This window comes from Azolla caroliniana, unplaced genomic scaffold, assembly GCF_043228905.1.
Source record: "Azolla caroliniana isolate FFs.n. ecotype wild unplaced genomic scaffold, voAzoCaro1.0.p SCAF_1, whole genome shotgun sequence".
In the NCBI taxonomy this organism is placed as follows: domain Eukaryota; kingdom Viridiplantae; phylum Streptophyta; class Polypodiopsida; order Salviniales; family Salviniaceae; genus Azolla; species Azolla caroliniana.
Genome location: NW_028230436.1, coordinates 33684311 through 33696947, shown reverse-complemented (window position 1 = coordinate 33696947; position 12637 = coordinate 33684311). Strand labels below are relative to the sequence as shown.

At 38.1% G+C, this 12637-nt stretch overlaps 2 protein-coding genes across 2 annotated transcripts; one reads left to right on the top strand and one right to left on the bottom strand.

The window, feature by feature from the left end:
• The first annotated feature begins 413 nt into the window (after nt 1–413).
• LOC147869958 (peptidyl-prolyl cis-trans isomerase CYP21-4-like) lies at nt 414–3942 on the top strand. Its single transcript, XM_087335276.1, has 7 exons — nt 414–618; nt 1433–1469; nt 2585–2644; nt 2741–2826; nt 2918–3055; nt 3238–3388; nt 3525–3942. The coding sequence occupies exons 1-7, from the start codon at nt 461–463 to the stop codon at nt 3609–3611; spliced, it is 717 nt and encodes a 238-aa protein (XP_087191402.1). The 5' UTR covers nt 414–460; the 3' UTR covers nt 3612–3942.
• Nucleotides 3943–4844: 902 nt separating this feature from the next.
• LOC147869957 (RINT1-like protein MAG2) lies at nt 4845–10106 on the bottom strand. The gene is made up of 3 exons (XM_087335266.1): nt 9699–10106; nt 8454–8572; nt 4845–7200 (listed from the first exon to the last, which is right to left on the bottom strand). The coding sequence occupies exons 1-3, from the start codon at nt 10066–10068 to the stop codon at nt 5131–5133; spliced, it is 2559 nt and encodes an 852-aa protein (XP_087191392.1). The 5' UTR covers nt 10069–10106; the 3' UTR covers nt 4845–5130.
• Between the last annotated feature and the right edge of the window lie 2531 nt (nt 10107–12637).

The window sequence follows — 12637 nt, the reverse complement described above, 5'->3', positions numbered from 1 at the left end:
TCCATTTATTTAGTAATGACTCACGTTATTGGGGGTCCAACCATCACAAATCTCAACAAGCCAAGGCCAAACTGATGCGAGGCAATTCAAACATGGAAGAAGCATGTAGACAATGACTCGCATCAACACATATCCTACCCTAGGAAGATGATTTATAGAATCGTCACCCACAATCCTTCATTGACATTGGATAGAAAAAAAGGCAGACATTGCAAACTTGTTTCGAAGGCGACAACTTTTCATGGAGGAAGCACCGGGATGGATCGTGGATTGTTACGTAACACCTGAATTTTCGGAAATTACCAGAATACCCTCTTGTGATGATGTGACAAACCTGTTACCCTCTGTAAAAAGAAAAAGAAGGGCAGAGGAAGAGAAATCCAAATCCTCAGAAGGCAGAGAGAATACTCTCCCCCCTCCTTCAGTGTCCTTTTCTCGCTCGCTCTTTCACTTTCGAGCCATGGCGAGGATCAAACCTCAGGCTCTCCTTCAGCAAAGCAAGAAGAAGAAGGGCCCAGCTCGTGGCCTCAGCATCCCCACCGTCTTATCCCTCTCTGCCTTCCTCCTCCTCTCTGCTCTCCTCCTCCTCCTCCTCCACCACAGACACAGAGCTCACAAGTAAGAACTCCATTCGCTTCTCCGTATGCTATATTTGACACCCTCCCCCCAAAACATGAACCAAATAGATATCATGCAAAACATGGAAACAAAGAGAAAAAAGAACAAAAAAAGAACGAAGCTTTAGATTTTTAAAATCGCGCAAATAAGAAATAACACGTGAAAACATGAAACAAAGAGATAGTATGCAAAACATGGACGAGCCATCATCATCGATACCCCTTGTCAATACTTTTACGCATCCGGTACTATGCATGACTTCAAATGCATCAAGTGCTTTCCTTTTTTTTTGTGAATTCAGATCCATAGTTTATCCTAGACTTGTTTTCTTGTGACGAGTCTCCTAGAAAACAGATAGTTTTCAGCTGTCTATCTTTGATGTGCGTTTCCTTGGTGTGGAAGAAATAGTAATGTCTTTCTGTTCTGAAGATTCCACGGAATTGGTGGTTTTAGGATTTTCACTTGATTTACATTTTCTTATTATAAAGGCAATAGTGGTAATCTTTTATTGTGAAGATTCATCTTAATGGATACGACTTTAGCATGTTGTTTAATGTACACATGCTTGTATATGAAGGTATATGGATGATGGCGGCCATTCCTACATAATATAACGTAAAATTTATTAGCACTCCTATTAACAGTTAAATATATTGACATTTGTCCTGTTTTCACATTTCTTGATTGAAGTTATTACGATTTCTATATTGGCACAATCAATCTACGTAAACAGACAGATAGATCTCTCTCTCTATACACACACACACACTCCAATGAGGAGAGATTTTTTTAACACTATTTTTGTTGATCTTAGGGATGGTGGTCATGTCGACTCTCGATTTCTATTTGAGGTAAACATCCTATTTGATCTCAATTGTCCCAAAAAATGTCTTTTGCTTTTATTTAATGAGATACAAATAGTGAAGTTTCAACTTTCAAGCAGCTAGATAAGAATTAAAGCTAAAGAATGTTTGGAATAAGATTTACAACTTCAAGTCAAAGGATGATCACCTGATTATTTCATAATACAACTCAAACTGATGAGAAAAATGAACGTCAGTAACTTACATTTCTACCACAGGAATAATGACGTAAAATGCACTTAATCATATGTTGTCAAGTCCTAAAGCTGGTATTATAACTTGCTGGAGTATTTCGTTTAATCAAAAAACCCTTGTAAAAATGGTATATGACTAGGATCATATATCCAAATAAATCTTAATCTTAGCTCAGAAAGTTGAAGCAGGTAGTAGCTCATAGTAGGCATCTGGTTCACCACAGTTGCCAATAAAAGAGCTCATATTGTAGCTTACCACCCATCTTGAACAGTGAAAACTAGAACCTTTTCAGCATTAGTGAATTGTTTCATCATATATCTTTGACCTTGTGGAAGCTGGAACATGGCTATTGAGATGTGTGGTAACCAAACCTTAGCTTAAAACTATCTCAATCCTAGCCAAAACTAGATAGACTAACCACCAAAATTTCTCCTAAATACCTGAAGAAAGCTTCACAAAAAGCTCTGGAGATCATCACCATGCATACTATTTCTACCTCAGATGGCGATCATTTTGTCAACAAGCATGATGTCATTTTTCACATGTTTCAAATAAGTCAATAGGAGGAGCTACTTGTTCTGATCTGGCATGTTCTATTTTGGGTGTCACGGTTACATCCCTCCTTAGTCTAGATGTGACACACTTTGTTCCTCTAAGTACCCCCGAGCTTGGAAGGATGGCACCTTTAGTCAGAAAATGAACTATATTACACTGTACTTGCTTCATATACATTTCATAATATATGTAATGCTAATATTATTTTGCTATTAATCACATTTAAAGATTATGCCTTGAAGCTGGGCTCCTAGAAAATATTATAATCAACTCATTTGAAGTGAAATACTGTTGCCAACAATCTTCATAAAAGGATATTTTTGGTTCTGTGATCTAACAATGCTGTCTTGTAGGATGAAGACACCTTTGGATTTGGACATGGACATAAACTGGGTAAAGCGCCACGTTATGCGGTAAAATTTGGTGCTTTTTATACTCATGATCATTTGGTACACAGAAAAATGCATGCTGACTTTCTTGCGAGACATCTTCATCACAAATGAAAACAGGTGTTGAATACTACGAAAGGATCCATAAGTGTGCAGCTCTCATTGCAAGGAGCTTTGGAGACGGTGAAGCAGTTCGTAAAATATAGGTAAACTGTAAAGTGATATTGGATTTGGAAGGGTGTGACTGAATTGATTTGCATGTTATACTGACAGTTAATATTTGCTGCTCTCATGCAGTGAGAAGGGCTACTATGATGGCTTAACTTTTCATCGTGTCATCAAGCATTTCATGATTCAAGGGGGGGATCCAGAAAAGGCAGGAGCAAGGGAGGAGTGGACACAAGTTGGTCATCTGAATGATGAACTTGAAGCAAGGTATGATCATTGGAAGTAGGAACAGTATTGCATATATAGAGTAACTATATATATAGTTAACACACAATATATACATGTATATATATAAAATACATGTGTTATGTATAAAATATGGGTTAGCTATTTCATTTCCAAGTAGGGAGAACTAAGAGAGTGTTTCCACCATTGTGCTATATATGCAGTTTGAAGCATGAGCCGTTTACGCTAGCAACATCAAAATCTCGTTCTGATTCAGAGGGATTTGAACTATACATAACTACAACTGCTATACCACATTTGGATGATAAACTTCTGGTTTTTGGTCGAGTGGTGCGAGGAGCAGATGTTGTTCAGGTATTTTTATCTTTCCAATAGATGTTTGTTCACAAAGAAACAAATGCTACTAACTATTTTGCTGATTGTGATATAGCGTCTTTCATGGTTATTATCTCCTACTATTATTGCGTACTAATTGTGGTATGTACTTCAGGAAATAGAAGAAGTGGACACAGATGAGCATTTTCGGCCCAAATCTGCAGTTGTGATAAACAATGTTGCTTTCCATGATGAACTTTAAGTTTGTGCAAATATTTTTCTTCTGCTAGGTTGTGTTACCTGCTGAAACCACTGATTTCCTGCCTAAAACGCTGATTTTGCAACAGGCTACAATCTCTTGAAAGCTTCTTTGGAGTGATGGCTGCAAATTCCATTTTATTCTACCCAAATATTTCATGCACCGATTCAAATGCATTTTGCAAATTGTAACGAGTTGCAACCTCTTGCAAGATAGTCAGAATTCTATACACCATGTATAATATTACAGACGTTACCAGTTTAAACCTATTAATGGTTAAAATGGTGTGTATGAACATTGCATTAGGCATGTAGAAATGCTAGGAAGTATTAACGCACGAGAGTCACAATCCTTTATTATGTATGTCTTTATTCCTAAAATTGCCATTAATTATATATTTTTTGTTCTTCATTTATTATCATAATGCAGATAATTGTTAATGATGCGTGGAAAGTAAAATAGAAACTTTAATATTATGCTGCCTTTGGCACACGGTGTGCACCACACCAACTAAGCATATTCATCACTTGGCAAAGCGGCGTTAGACAGAGAAACCACATGAGGAGTTAAGTTGCTGATTTAGCATTAAACTCTACTTTTTGTTGCACCTTAACCTCTTATTTCATATATTGCATCACAAATAAGTCTTCTCTTTGTTGTCCATTAATTCCATTGCATCACAAATAAGTCCCATACCATTGAATATTACTGTATGTTATACCTTGGGAAAAAGAAAGCTTAGCCTCACCAATAGACTCTCAATGGTGTCTATAGAAGGCATAATGAGGGTAGTAATGCCCTTCATATAGGTGTTAAAGAGTGTACCTAATGCCCTTTACATATCCCCAACATTGAAAGCTCCCAAATAACCACACATTATAGATCCTTATAGGTTTGTACTAAATCTTCAAAACTTGATTCCAACAAGTCATAATGTGTCTTTAAGACTGGAGAAATTCAAAATGTGAGCATACACATGTTCCTTGGTACCTACTAGCTCAATCCTTTACATGGGCTTATGCATCACTTGTTCACTATACAAATCCATTTATGTAATGCATGGGCTTTGCAGATCTCACTAGTGATGGACACTCAATAACCACATTTGCACATCACTAAACTGTTCATTCAAGTTTGCTTTGTGGATATTGCCATCTTCACATCACAACCTATTACATGACCTAATATGGCATTCTTTACGCAAAACTCCAATTCTAGATCATTAAGGAAAGTGTGTCCTCTTAAAACTACCCTTCAAATTTAAAAGAAAATGAATACGTAAGCATGAATATCTGTCGGTTATGGTTCTGTATGTGCATGAGACAGCAATCTTTGTTTCTCTGAATTTATAAAACTAAAAAAGAGGCTTATACTATGATACAAAATACGTACTTTTCAATGTATAGCTAAGCTACTAAGTTAAGTCTTTGAAAAGGTTCTCAAAGATAGTATTTTAGCTACTAATCCTGTATCAAGGCATCTACAAAATACGCACTTTTCAATGTATAGCTAAGCTACTAAGTTAAGTCTTTGAAAAGGTTCTCAAAGATAGTATTTTAGCTACTAATCCTGTATCAATGCATCTTAACCCACATTCTTTTAATCTTGCTGATCTATCTTCATCTCCTTGATCTCGGAAACCCCAGCTAGAACCTGATAAGTTCTGCTGCAATTGCAGAACATCATCTTGTTGCATAGTTAGCAATATAACAGTGTCACCCAAGCTTGGAAAGAAGCTTGAAGGTCTAACACAAAAAGGTCTGAAAATTTGGAAGAGAGCATGTATATCACAAGCAAGCTGTGTACTGCCAAGTTCCGAAAATCGTGCCCCACCTAGAATTACTGAATTTAGGAAAAACTGATCCAAGCCTAAAGCCAAACCACGCCAAAAGTCTACAAATATCACTCCTCCAAGGCAACTGCTGAGCATTCTCACCCTTAACTGAAGCATAGCAAGGGCATCTATAAAACTGGATGAGACTGTGGTATCAACTATGTCCAAGCTATGTTTATATTCTTGCCATCGTTTCTTGTTTCGTTGGTAGTCCTGGCAGCATGCATCAAATGCTCTTATTGTTGCTGATACAACCTTCTGAAGCCACTCATTCTTAAACTGCACTAAACATGATAACTCCTCATCGAAAACACAACCTTGTACAGAAACCAAGCTTTCCCCAGATTGCAACACTTTCACCCCACTAATCTTTGAATTGCATTGATTGTCTGCCAATGAGATTTGAAGCCGCCTTAAATCTAGGAAGAAGACATCTTCACTCCATTCTAGTAGTTTATGCTCACAATAGCATGAAGCATTAATGCAAGAAACAACTTTCACTACCGCACCCTCCTCTGAGAGGGCAGTTGTAGCTTCGGCTTCTTGGCATCTTTGTAGTAGAGTGCCCAAGAAGTCTTTCACAAAAGGAGACCCCACATTTCTAATGAATTCAAGCTTCCAATCCTCTCTAGGAAGACTTCTGCATCGATTAATAAGTGTCCACATCCTAAGCATAATTGCCTCTGCACCTTGTGGGTGCCTGTAGTCTTCTTGTTCAAAGGAAGTTCTTTGAACTGCAGAGCTGACTACATCAGATGGGTTGTAGTGAGACCAGGCTCTTTCCTCCTGTAGTTCTCTATTAAGTTTCCTTTGGGCATCAACCAGCTCTAATTGACTCCACAGATCTAACCATTCTTTCCGTTCTCCCAAAACAGACACACATTTTATAACCGATTCAAGACCAGCAGCATCTTCATCAAAGAAATCCAATTCCACCTTCGATGCTAAAGGACCTATTGATTTCGACGAAAGACTGTGCATTTTCTTATCAAAGGATATTGCCAGGTCTACTATGTGAAGCCAAAATGATGATTCTTCCTTGCCTTTCACATCATCTGAAAGTTTCTCCACAAGCTCAGGCAGAGTGTGGGATCGAAGATGATTCATAAGCATTACAGCTACTGCAGATATCCATTCCTCTCGCACGCAGTAACCAGCTAGCCTGACCTGATCTAGCATAGGTTGTAGAACTGTATCAATAATTTCTACATGTTGCTGTGCTACCTGGTAAGCTAAGCCAAAAATAAGATCTGGGTTCTCAGACCACTTAAGGAAATGGACAGCTGCCCTTGAACTAATGAGTGCCATCATCTCCTCGATTGCCCACAATATTTCATGATCATGTCCATAATTCCCATTTCCTGGGCTTTTATGTGAGACCTCTATTGCTTGTCTAGCCTTACGGCGGCATTGCAATGCTTGCAATGCCGATAACGATACAAAACTACTCTCAAATTTCTGTTTCATCTCACTGTTTAGCTTGACAAGAGGGTTCTCTGTCTTCAAATCTGAATGAGCACCCTCTTGAATGACTCCTACAGAAAGTGGTGGTGGCCACCTGATCTCTGCTAATTTTGATCTATAATCTGCAATTGCCGATGGTCTAAGGGAAGCCACAGCTTTGTCCACTCGTATATCCACTGCCACTAATAACCTCTTCCACTGTGGCCAGGATTTTATTGTCTCACCAATAACATCCTCTATCTTTTGAAGAGAAGCTATTGCTGAAGAGAACTTGCTGGATAGATCAATAAGAACCTGCAACGAACGGCCACATCATTAGCTTATAGCTATAGTTCATTTATAAGGAAATGCATGTGTTACAAGAAATGCATATAGTTAAAGGAGAGTTTTGTATACATGAGTTTTTCTGCTTCAAGTAAGTCTGAAGGACTAGTTTAGTTGGAAGTCATATAGGAAAGATAGGAATGAATGAGTAGATATAATTTCAGTATACTTCAATGTTACATGCACTAATGTAAAGTTTTGATTGGTTGAAGCTTATGGCAAAAGGTGAGGGCGTAAAGGCAGATGGAGAAAATAAAAGGCATATGTATGTCCAGCAAATGATCTTAAAACATAAAGATCCAAATGTTGACACATCACAACCCTTCTAATGCAGTTGAGGGTTGCATTCTAGGCACATACATCGTTTGAAGGGATTGCATTCTTTCATTCATGATATTAAAAGTTTTATTCTCCTTGCACGGTCTACTTTTGTTACACCAAGTCAATCATATTGAACTTTATAGAGGTACTTGATCACTGTACAGATGTACTGGCCATTTAATTATTTATCAATGTGCGCTAACAATGGGGTTCATACTACTCAAGAGAGGGCATCCTACTCATTTGAGGATTTCATTTCCCACCAACTCATCTGCAACATGAATTGAGATATTAAACTTGCCGATGATTCCTGAGTTACTTTCTAAGTTGTATGCAAATAAGTAATCCTAATTTTCATTTTTGGCCATCATGGTTCTTTCTTCAGGAAGGGAGGGAGAGAGTATCGCTCTTCTACAATCATGTGTTACTTCAGATCTTGGAACAAATTGACAATGCCGAAAATTTTCCAATTCCTTGTTACATATGTACATGCTCTCGACACATCTTTTGGGATACCTCAAGCCTCCATTATGATCATGGCTCTCAAAATTCTCTCAATCAACAAACATGAAATGTGGCTACGAGGCCTGAATGTATACTTCACAATACTAGAGATTACACCAGATGTTTTATGTGTTTACATAATTTCTGAGACTTCCTAAACATTGGGGAACATGTTTGCAGGAGTTGCCTCTCTACATAAGAAGCCTATTTCTAAAAGTTAATATAAATCCTATATTTCAAACACAAAAATAGTTGTGGTTTTTTGTGCCGTGTCTTGATTGTTAAATAAAGAAACGTCAGCCATTAGAATTTTCCCATATAAAATTTGCAAATGTGAAGCTGTGCATCACAACAAAATGAAGTTTCCCATGAATGAACAAAAGATTCTGTCCATTCACCTCTGGTGCCGGTGAATTCCCCATTTTCCTTGGAAGTTGGATTCTCGGAGTTCCGATGACAACTGCCGACACTGCATCTTCAAGATCGCCAACAAGAGCTTCCAATTGAAGTGCTGTTTCTGTGATGGAAATCCTGCGATTAGTAGTTGGACATTCTCCAAGGGAGGAGTTATCATGGTCTCATTCTGTTATGACTCATGATGATGCGATAACTGATTAATTACATAAGATTGAGGAATGATACACAAAGACCCTGCACAAGGGATATCAAGCCCTTTATGTAAATGCAAAACCCAGGTTCTATGTCCAAATCATTTCCATTCCGGGGAAAAAATTGTATTAGTCAATGGAGTTCCCTTTTCAAGCATGAGTTGATCGAAAATCATAAGAATGTTATGAACTTTTGTAGGAATTTTATACCATTTTGTTATATTTTGTTTATTCCATAAAGACTTCCAATCAGGAAGCTTAAAAATATATTATTTAACTTAGTTTTGGTCAATGAGGACATCATTTGTCATGATAACTGAATGATGAACTATTATAAAAAGCAACTAATCCTCTTCTTAGTTTCTTCAGAACTTGCTTCAACTAATTATGCAGGCCACTAGCCGTTAGCATTACTTCAGACTCCAAAAATGATTCATTGATTGTGTAGGCTAGTCCTACTCTATCTACCCTTGATTGAGTGCTATCTAATTAGTTATGGATATGCTCCTAATACATCTACATAAAAATCAACAAGTTCTTCTCCTCACCCTCGTCTTTCTTCTTGAGGACCTACGCTACCCTTCATTATCTCCAAATTTAATGACTTATGAATATGCTCATTACAAGCCTATCATAAAAATCAATACTTTCTCCTTCTCTTCTTCTTATTTAGTTGTGTATGGTAAAGAACACATATTTACCATAGAAATACATGGTTTCCCTTTACTTTCTCCTTCTCCTAGTTTAGGTATGCATAAGCACTTAACACATTTATCATATAAACGTGCAGCTTCTCTTCTTAATCATCATCTTCTTCTTGAACTTCTTGGGTTTTTCCTACCATTACTCTCATACTCATCATATCTATCATAAAAAAATCAAAAATTTATTTCTTCTCTTTCTTCTAATTAAATAAGCATCTGCTCATCATTCATGAATCTAAAAGTGCAAAAGAATTCCTCTTAATCATTCTTCTTGAATTTACCTGCTCACCACCACCATTGCCTATCGCCATTGTTATCATTCAGATCTTACCTGCATAGAGCCGGACCCGCTCGACCCTGGCAACCTCCGCAGCAAGAACAGGGAGGCGACCAAAGAGATCACCGCCATCGGAATCCTCAGTGAGAAAAGTAGGGGAGCTTCTGCCTTCAAATTCCAGCAACTTCCGCTCAACCAAAGAGAGGGAGGATGCCACAGAAGAAGATGTGCCCGCCCAGGCGGAGAGGGCAGCTGCGGTGGAGGCATGGAGACATGAGAGGCGGTCCTGGCACTCGCGGAGCTCGTCGGAGAGACGTGTGAGAAGAGAAGGGGCGTTGGCTATGTCATCTACCGATCTGAAGTGATGGTTGAGGAAAGATCGCAGAGGAGGAGGAGGAGGAGGAAGAACAGTGCTTGGTTCCATTGGAGAGTTAGAGCAGAGGACAATTCAGAACTCCATCTCTCTCTCTCTCTCCAAAGGCATATACATATATCATTATAATTTATATGTATATACTACAGTGACAGTGCCATAGTGTGAACCATACGTACCATACGTGTATTCGCATTCGATAATGCTTCAACCATTCGAGTATGGTAAACACCCTCAACGTATGGTATATTACCATACTTTTGTATTCATTATACATATATTTATTATAAGGTAAATTGTTTTCTAAGGTAAGAAAGTTAAGGTAAAAAGTGTTTTAAAAAAAAAAACATACGAATGTTTTGATAACATACTCATTCGTATTCATTCGTATGAAAATGAATGTTTGCCAATGCATTCGAGTATATTACGTACTATGCTACGGTCCACCTATACATATGTGTTATGTGAAATCATATCAATATGTACATATGTAGTAGTACAGTATACATGTAATACATATACATATGTTGTAGTATATGTATATACACATACTACATATATATGTATATACTACATTCTCCATATAGTACTACATTTGTATATGTATTATATCAATATGTGTATACACATGTGTGCATGTGTGGTATATGTATGTATATACAGATGTGGGCAATGAGAGGAGGGAGAGATGGTTGCTCGTGGGACAATCGCAACTGGTGTCCCGTCAATTTTCAATATCTCTCTATGTAACTAATGTAATTTTTAGGAACAAGGGGAGACGATGAATGTGGTCACACCTACACCACTCGGCCTCTCTCTTGATGAAGCGGAAATGCAAAGAACAACCAAACGCCCTCTTATGTTGGGCTTCAAAGCCACTCGACGTGGAGTAGAAACGATTAAGAAGATAAAGGAACGTGAGCTACGCCGCTTAGAAGCTATGGTTGGGCTACCTTTTACATTGGACCACGGGCTACATCCACAGTGAAACCCTTTGACCTCCCGCTTCTTTTCGAAATACTTGGATGGAAATGACACTAGGCCTAATATAAAGCCATTTCCTTATAGAAAATGTTTCTTTTTACTAGAACTGTTTAGCTTAAGCTCTTTTTTTTCTTTTTCTTTTTTACTTTCAATGAATGGGTAAATACCCCATTTTTGTTGTAACCAATTGTCTCATGGGCCAATTTTGGTCTTAGAAGACGACAATATGTCTTTCTTGTTCTCTCTCTCTCTCTCTCTCTCTCTCTCTCCTTTTAGGAGTTCTTCCCCAATACTCCTCTTCATTAGTAGAACCCTCTTCTCTTATCTACATTGAGTATCCTTCGACCAAGCCAACATGATATCATCTACCCTTATTCCCATGATGTCTACAATAGGTTTATTAGATGTCAAATCAGCCCTAAGCACATTGGCATTGATGCTAAACACTTAAGCAATATTTACATCGTCAAATCACCCCAAGTGTGTTGGCATTGATTCTAATTTATAATCGCTTAAGTAATATTCACGTTTGACACTCTTGCGGTCACCAATAATTGAGGCAAGGTTAACCTTGCTTGAACAACTCACCGACTCATTAACCAAAGTAAATGATGAAAAAATATGAGTAAGCAAAAGCAACACATCCAAGTATCACCAATATGGCCAACTAAGTATAAGAGGCTTGAGTACATTGAGGAAAGGATTAGGATTGGGGAGTGAATAAACTTTAGCTCTACGTGGAGTAGATCAAGAAAATATGTGAGAATGCTCTAAAAAGGGAGTTTTATAGTACAAATTTACATTGCAGTTACTGTCGATTTACATCTAAGTGATCACTAAGTCCTATTGCTTGGGTCTTCCAATCTATTCTCTCATTTTCCTCTTACCAAATTTGCCAATTGGATACATATCCCTATGTGCATGGCATTGAACAGTGTGGATATTGATTGTATGGTAGTTGGTTAACATCCATCCCTAGCCTAATGGGTGTACACTAATGTCAAGGTTGTTAGAGTGTGACATGGGTGGGAAACATAGTTGGTGTAGGTAAGGGTTTGATAGGGCAATGCAATGTTGTGTGAGGGAATAAGAAATTGGGGGGGGGGGGGCACAAATGAAGGCAAGCTGGTTAATTGAGCAGGACTTTGGCAAGAAGGGTTATCCCAATAGTGAGGTTTGTGCGGACACTATTTGTGTCTGGTCGACTACTATGTGTAGCTAGTTGGCCAATTGTAGTTGACTATTGCGGAAGCATGAGTGGATCTTGTTGTTGTGGAGCAATCAAGTGTTGAGTAAGCGTGAGGTTGTGTGTATAGTTCTGTTGCAGCTTACGTTAGATATGCACACAGAGAGTATACACAAAAAATACACACAAAGAGAATTACACAAAAAATACACACAAAGAGAATATATGTATTATTCGTCAGTTGTACATGGAGGAAAGTACCTCCTATTTATACATGAGGGTACTTAGCCCTAACTCCAATTAGGTTTCACACTAGAAGTACAACGGTCAGAAGTAGGCCTTTTAACCCAACAATTTGGGGTGGGGTCTAGTGTAGCGTGACAACCTTGGCTTTATCAATGTGTAGAAGTCATCAATGTTTAGAGGAGGCAATGGGGTTATCTTACATGA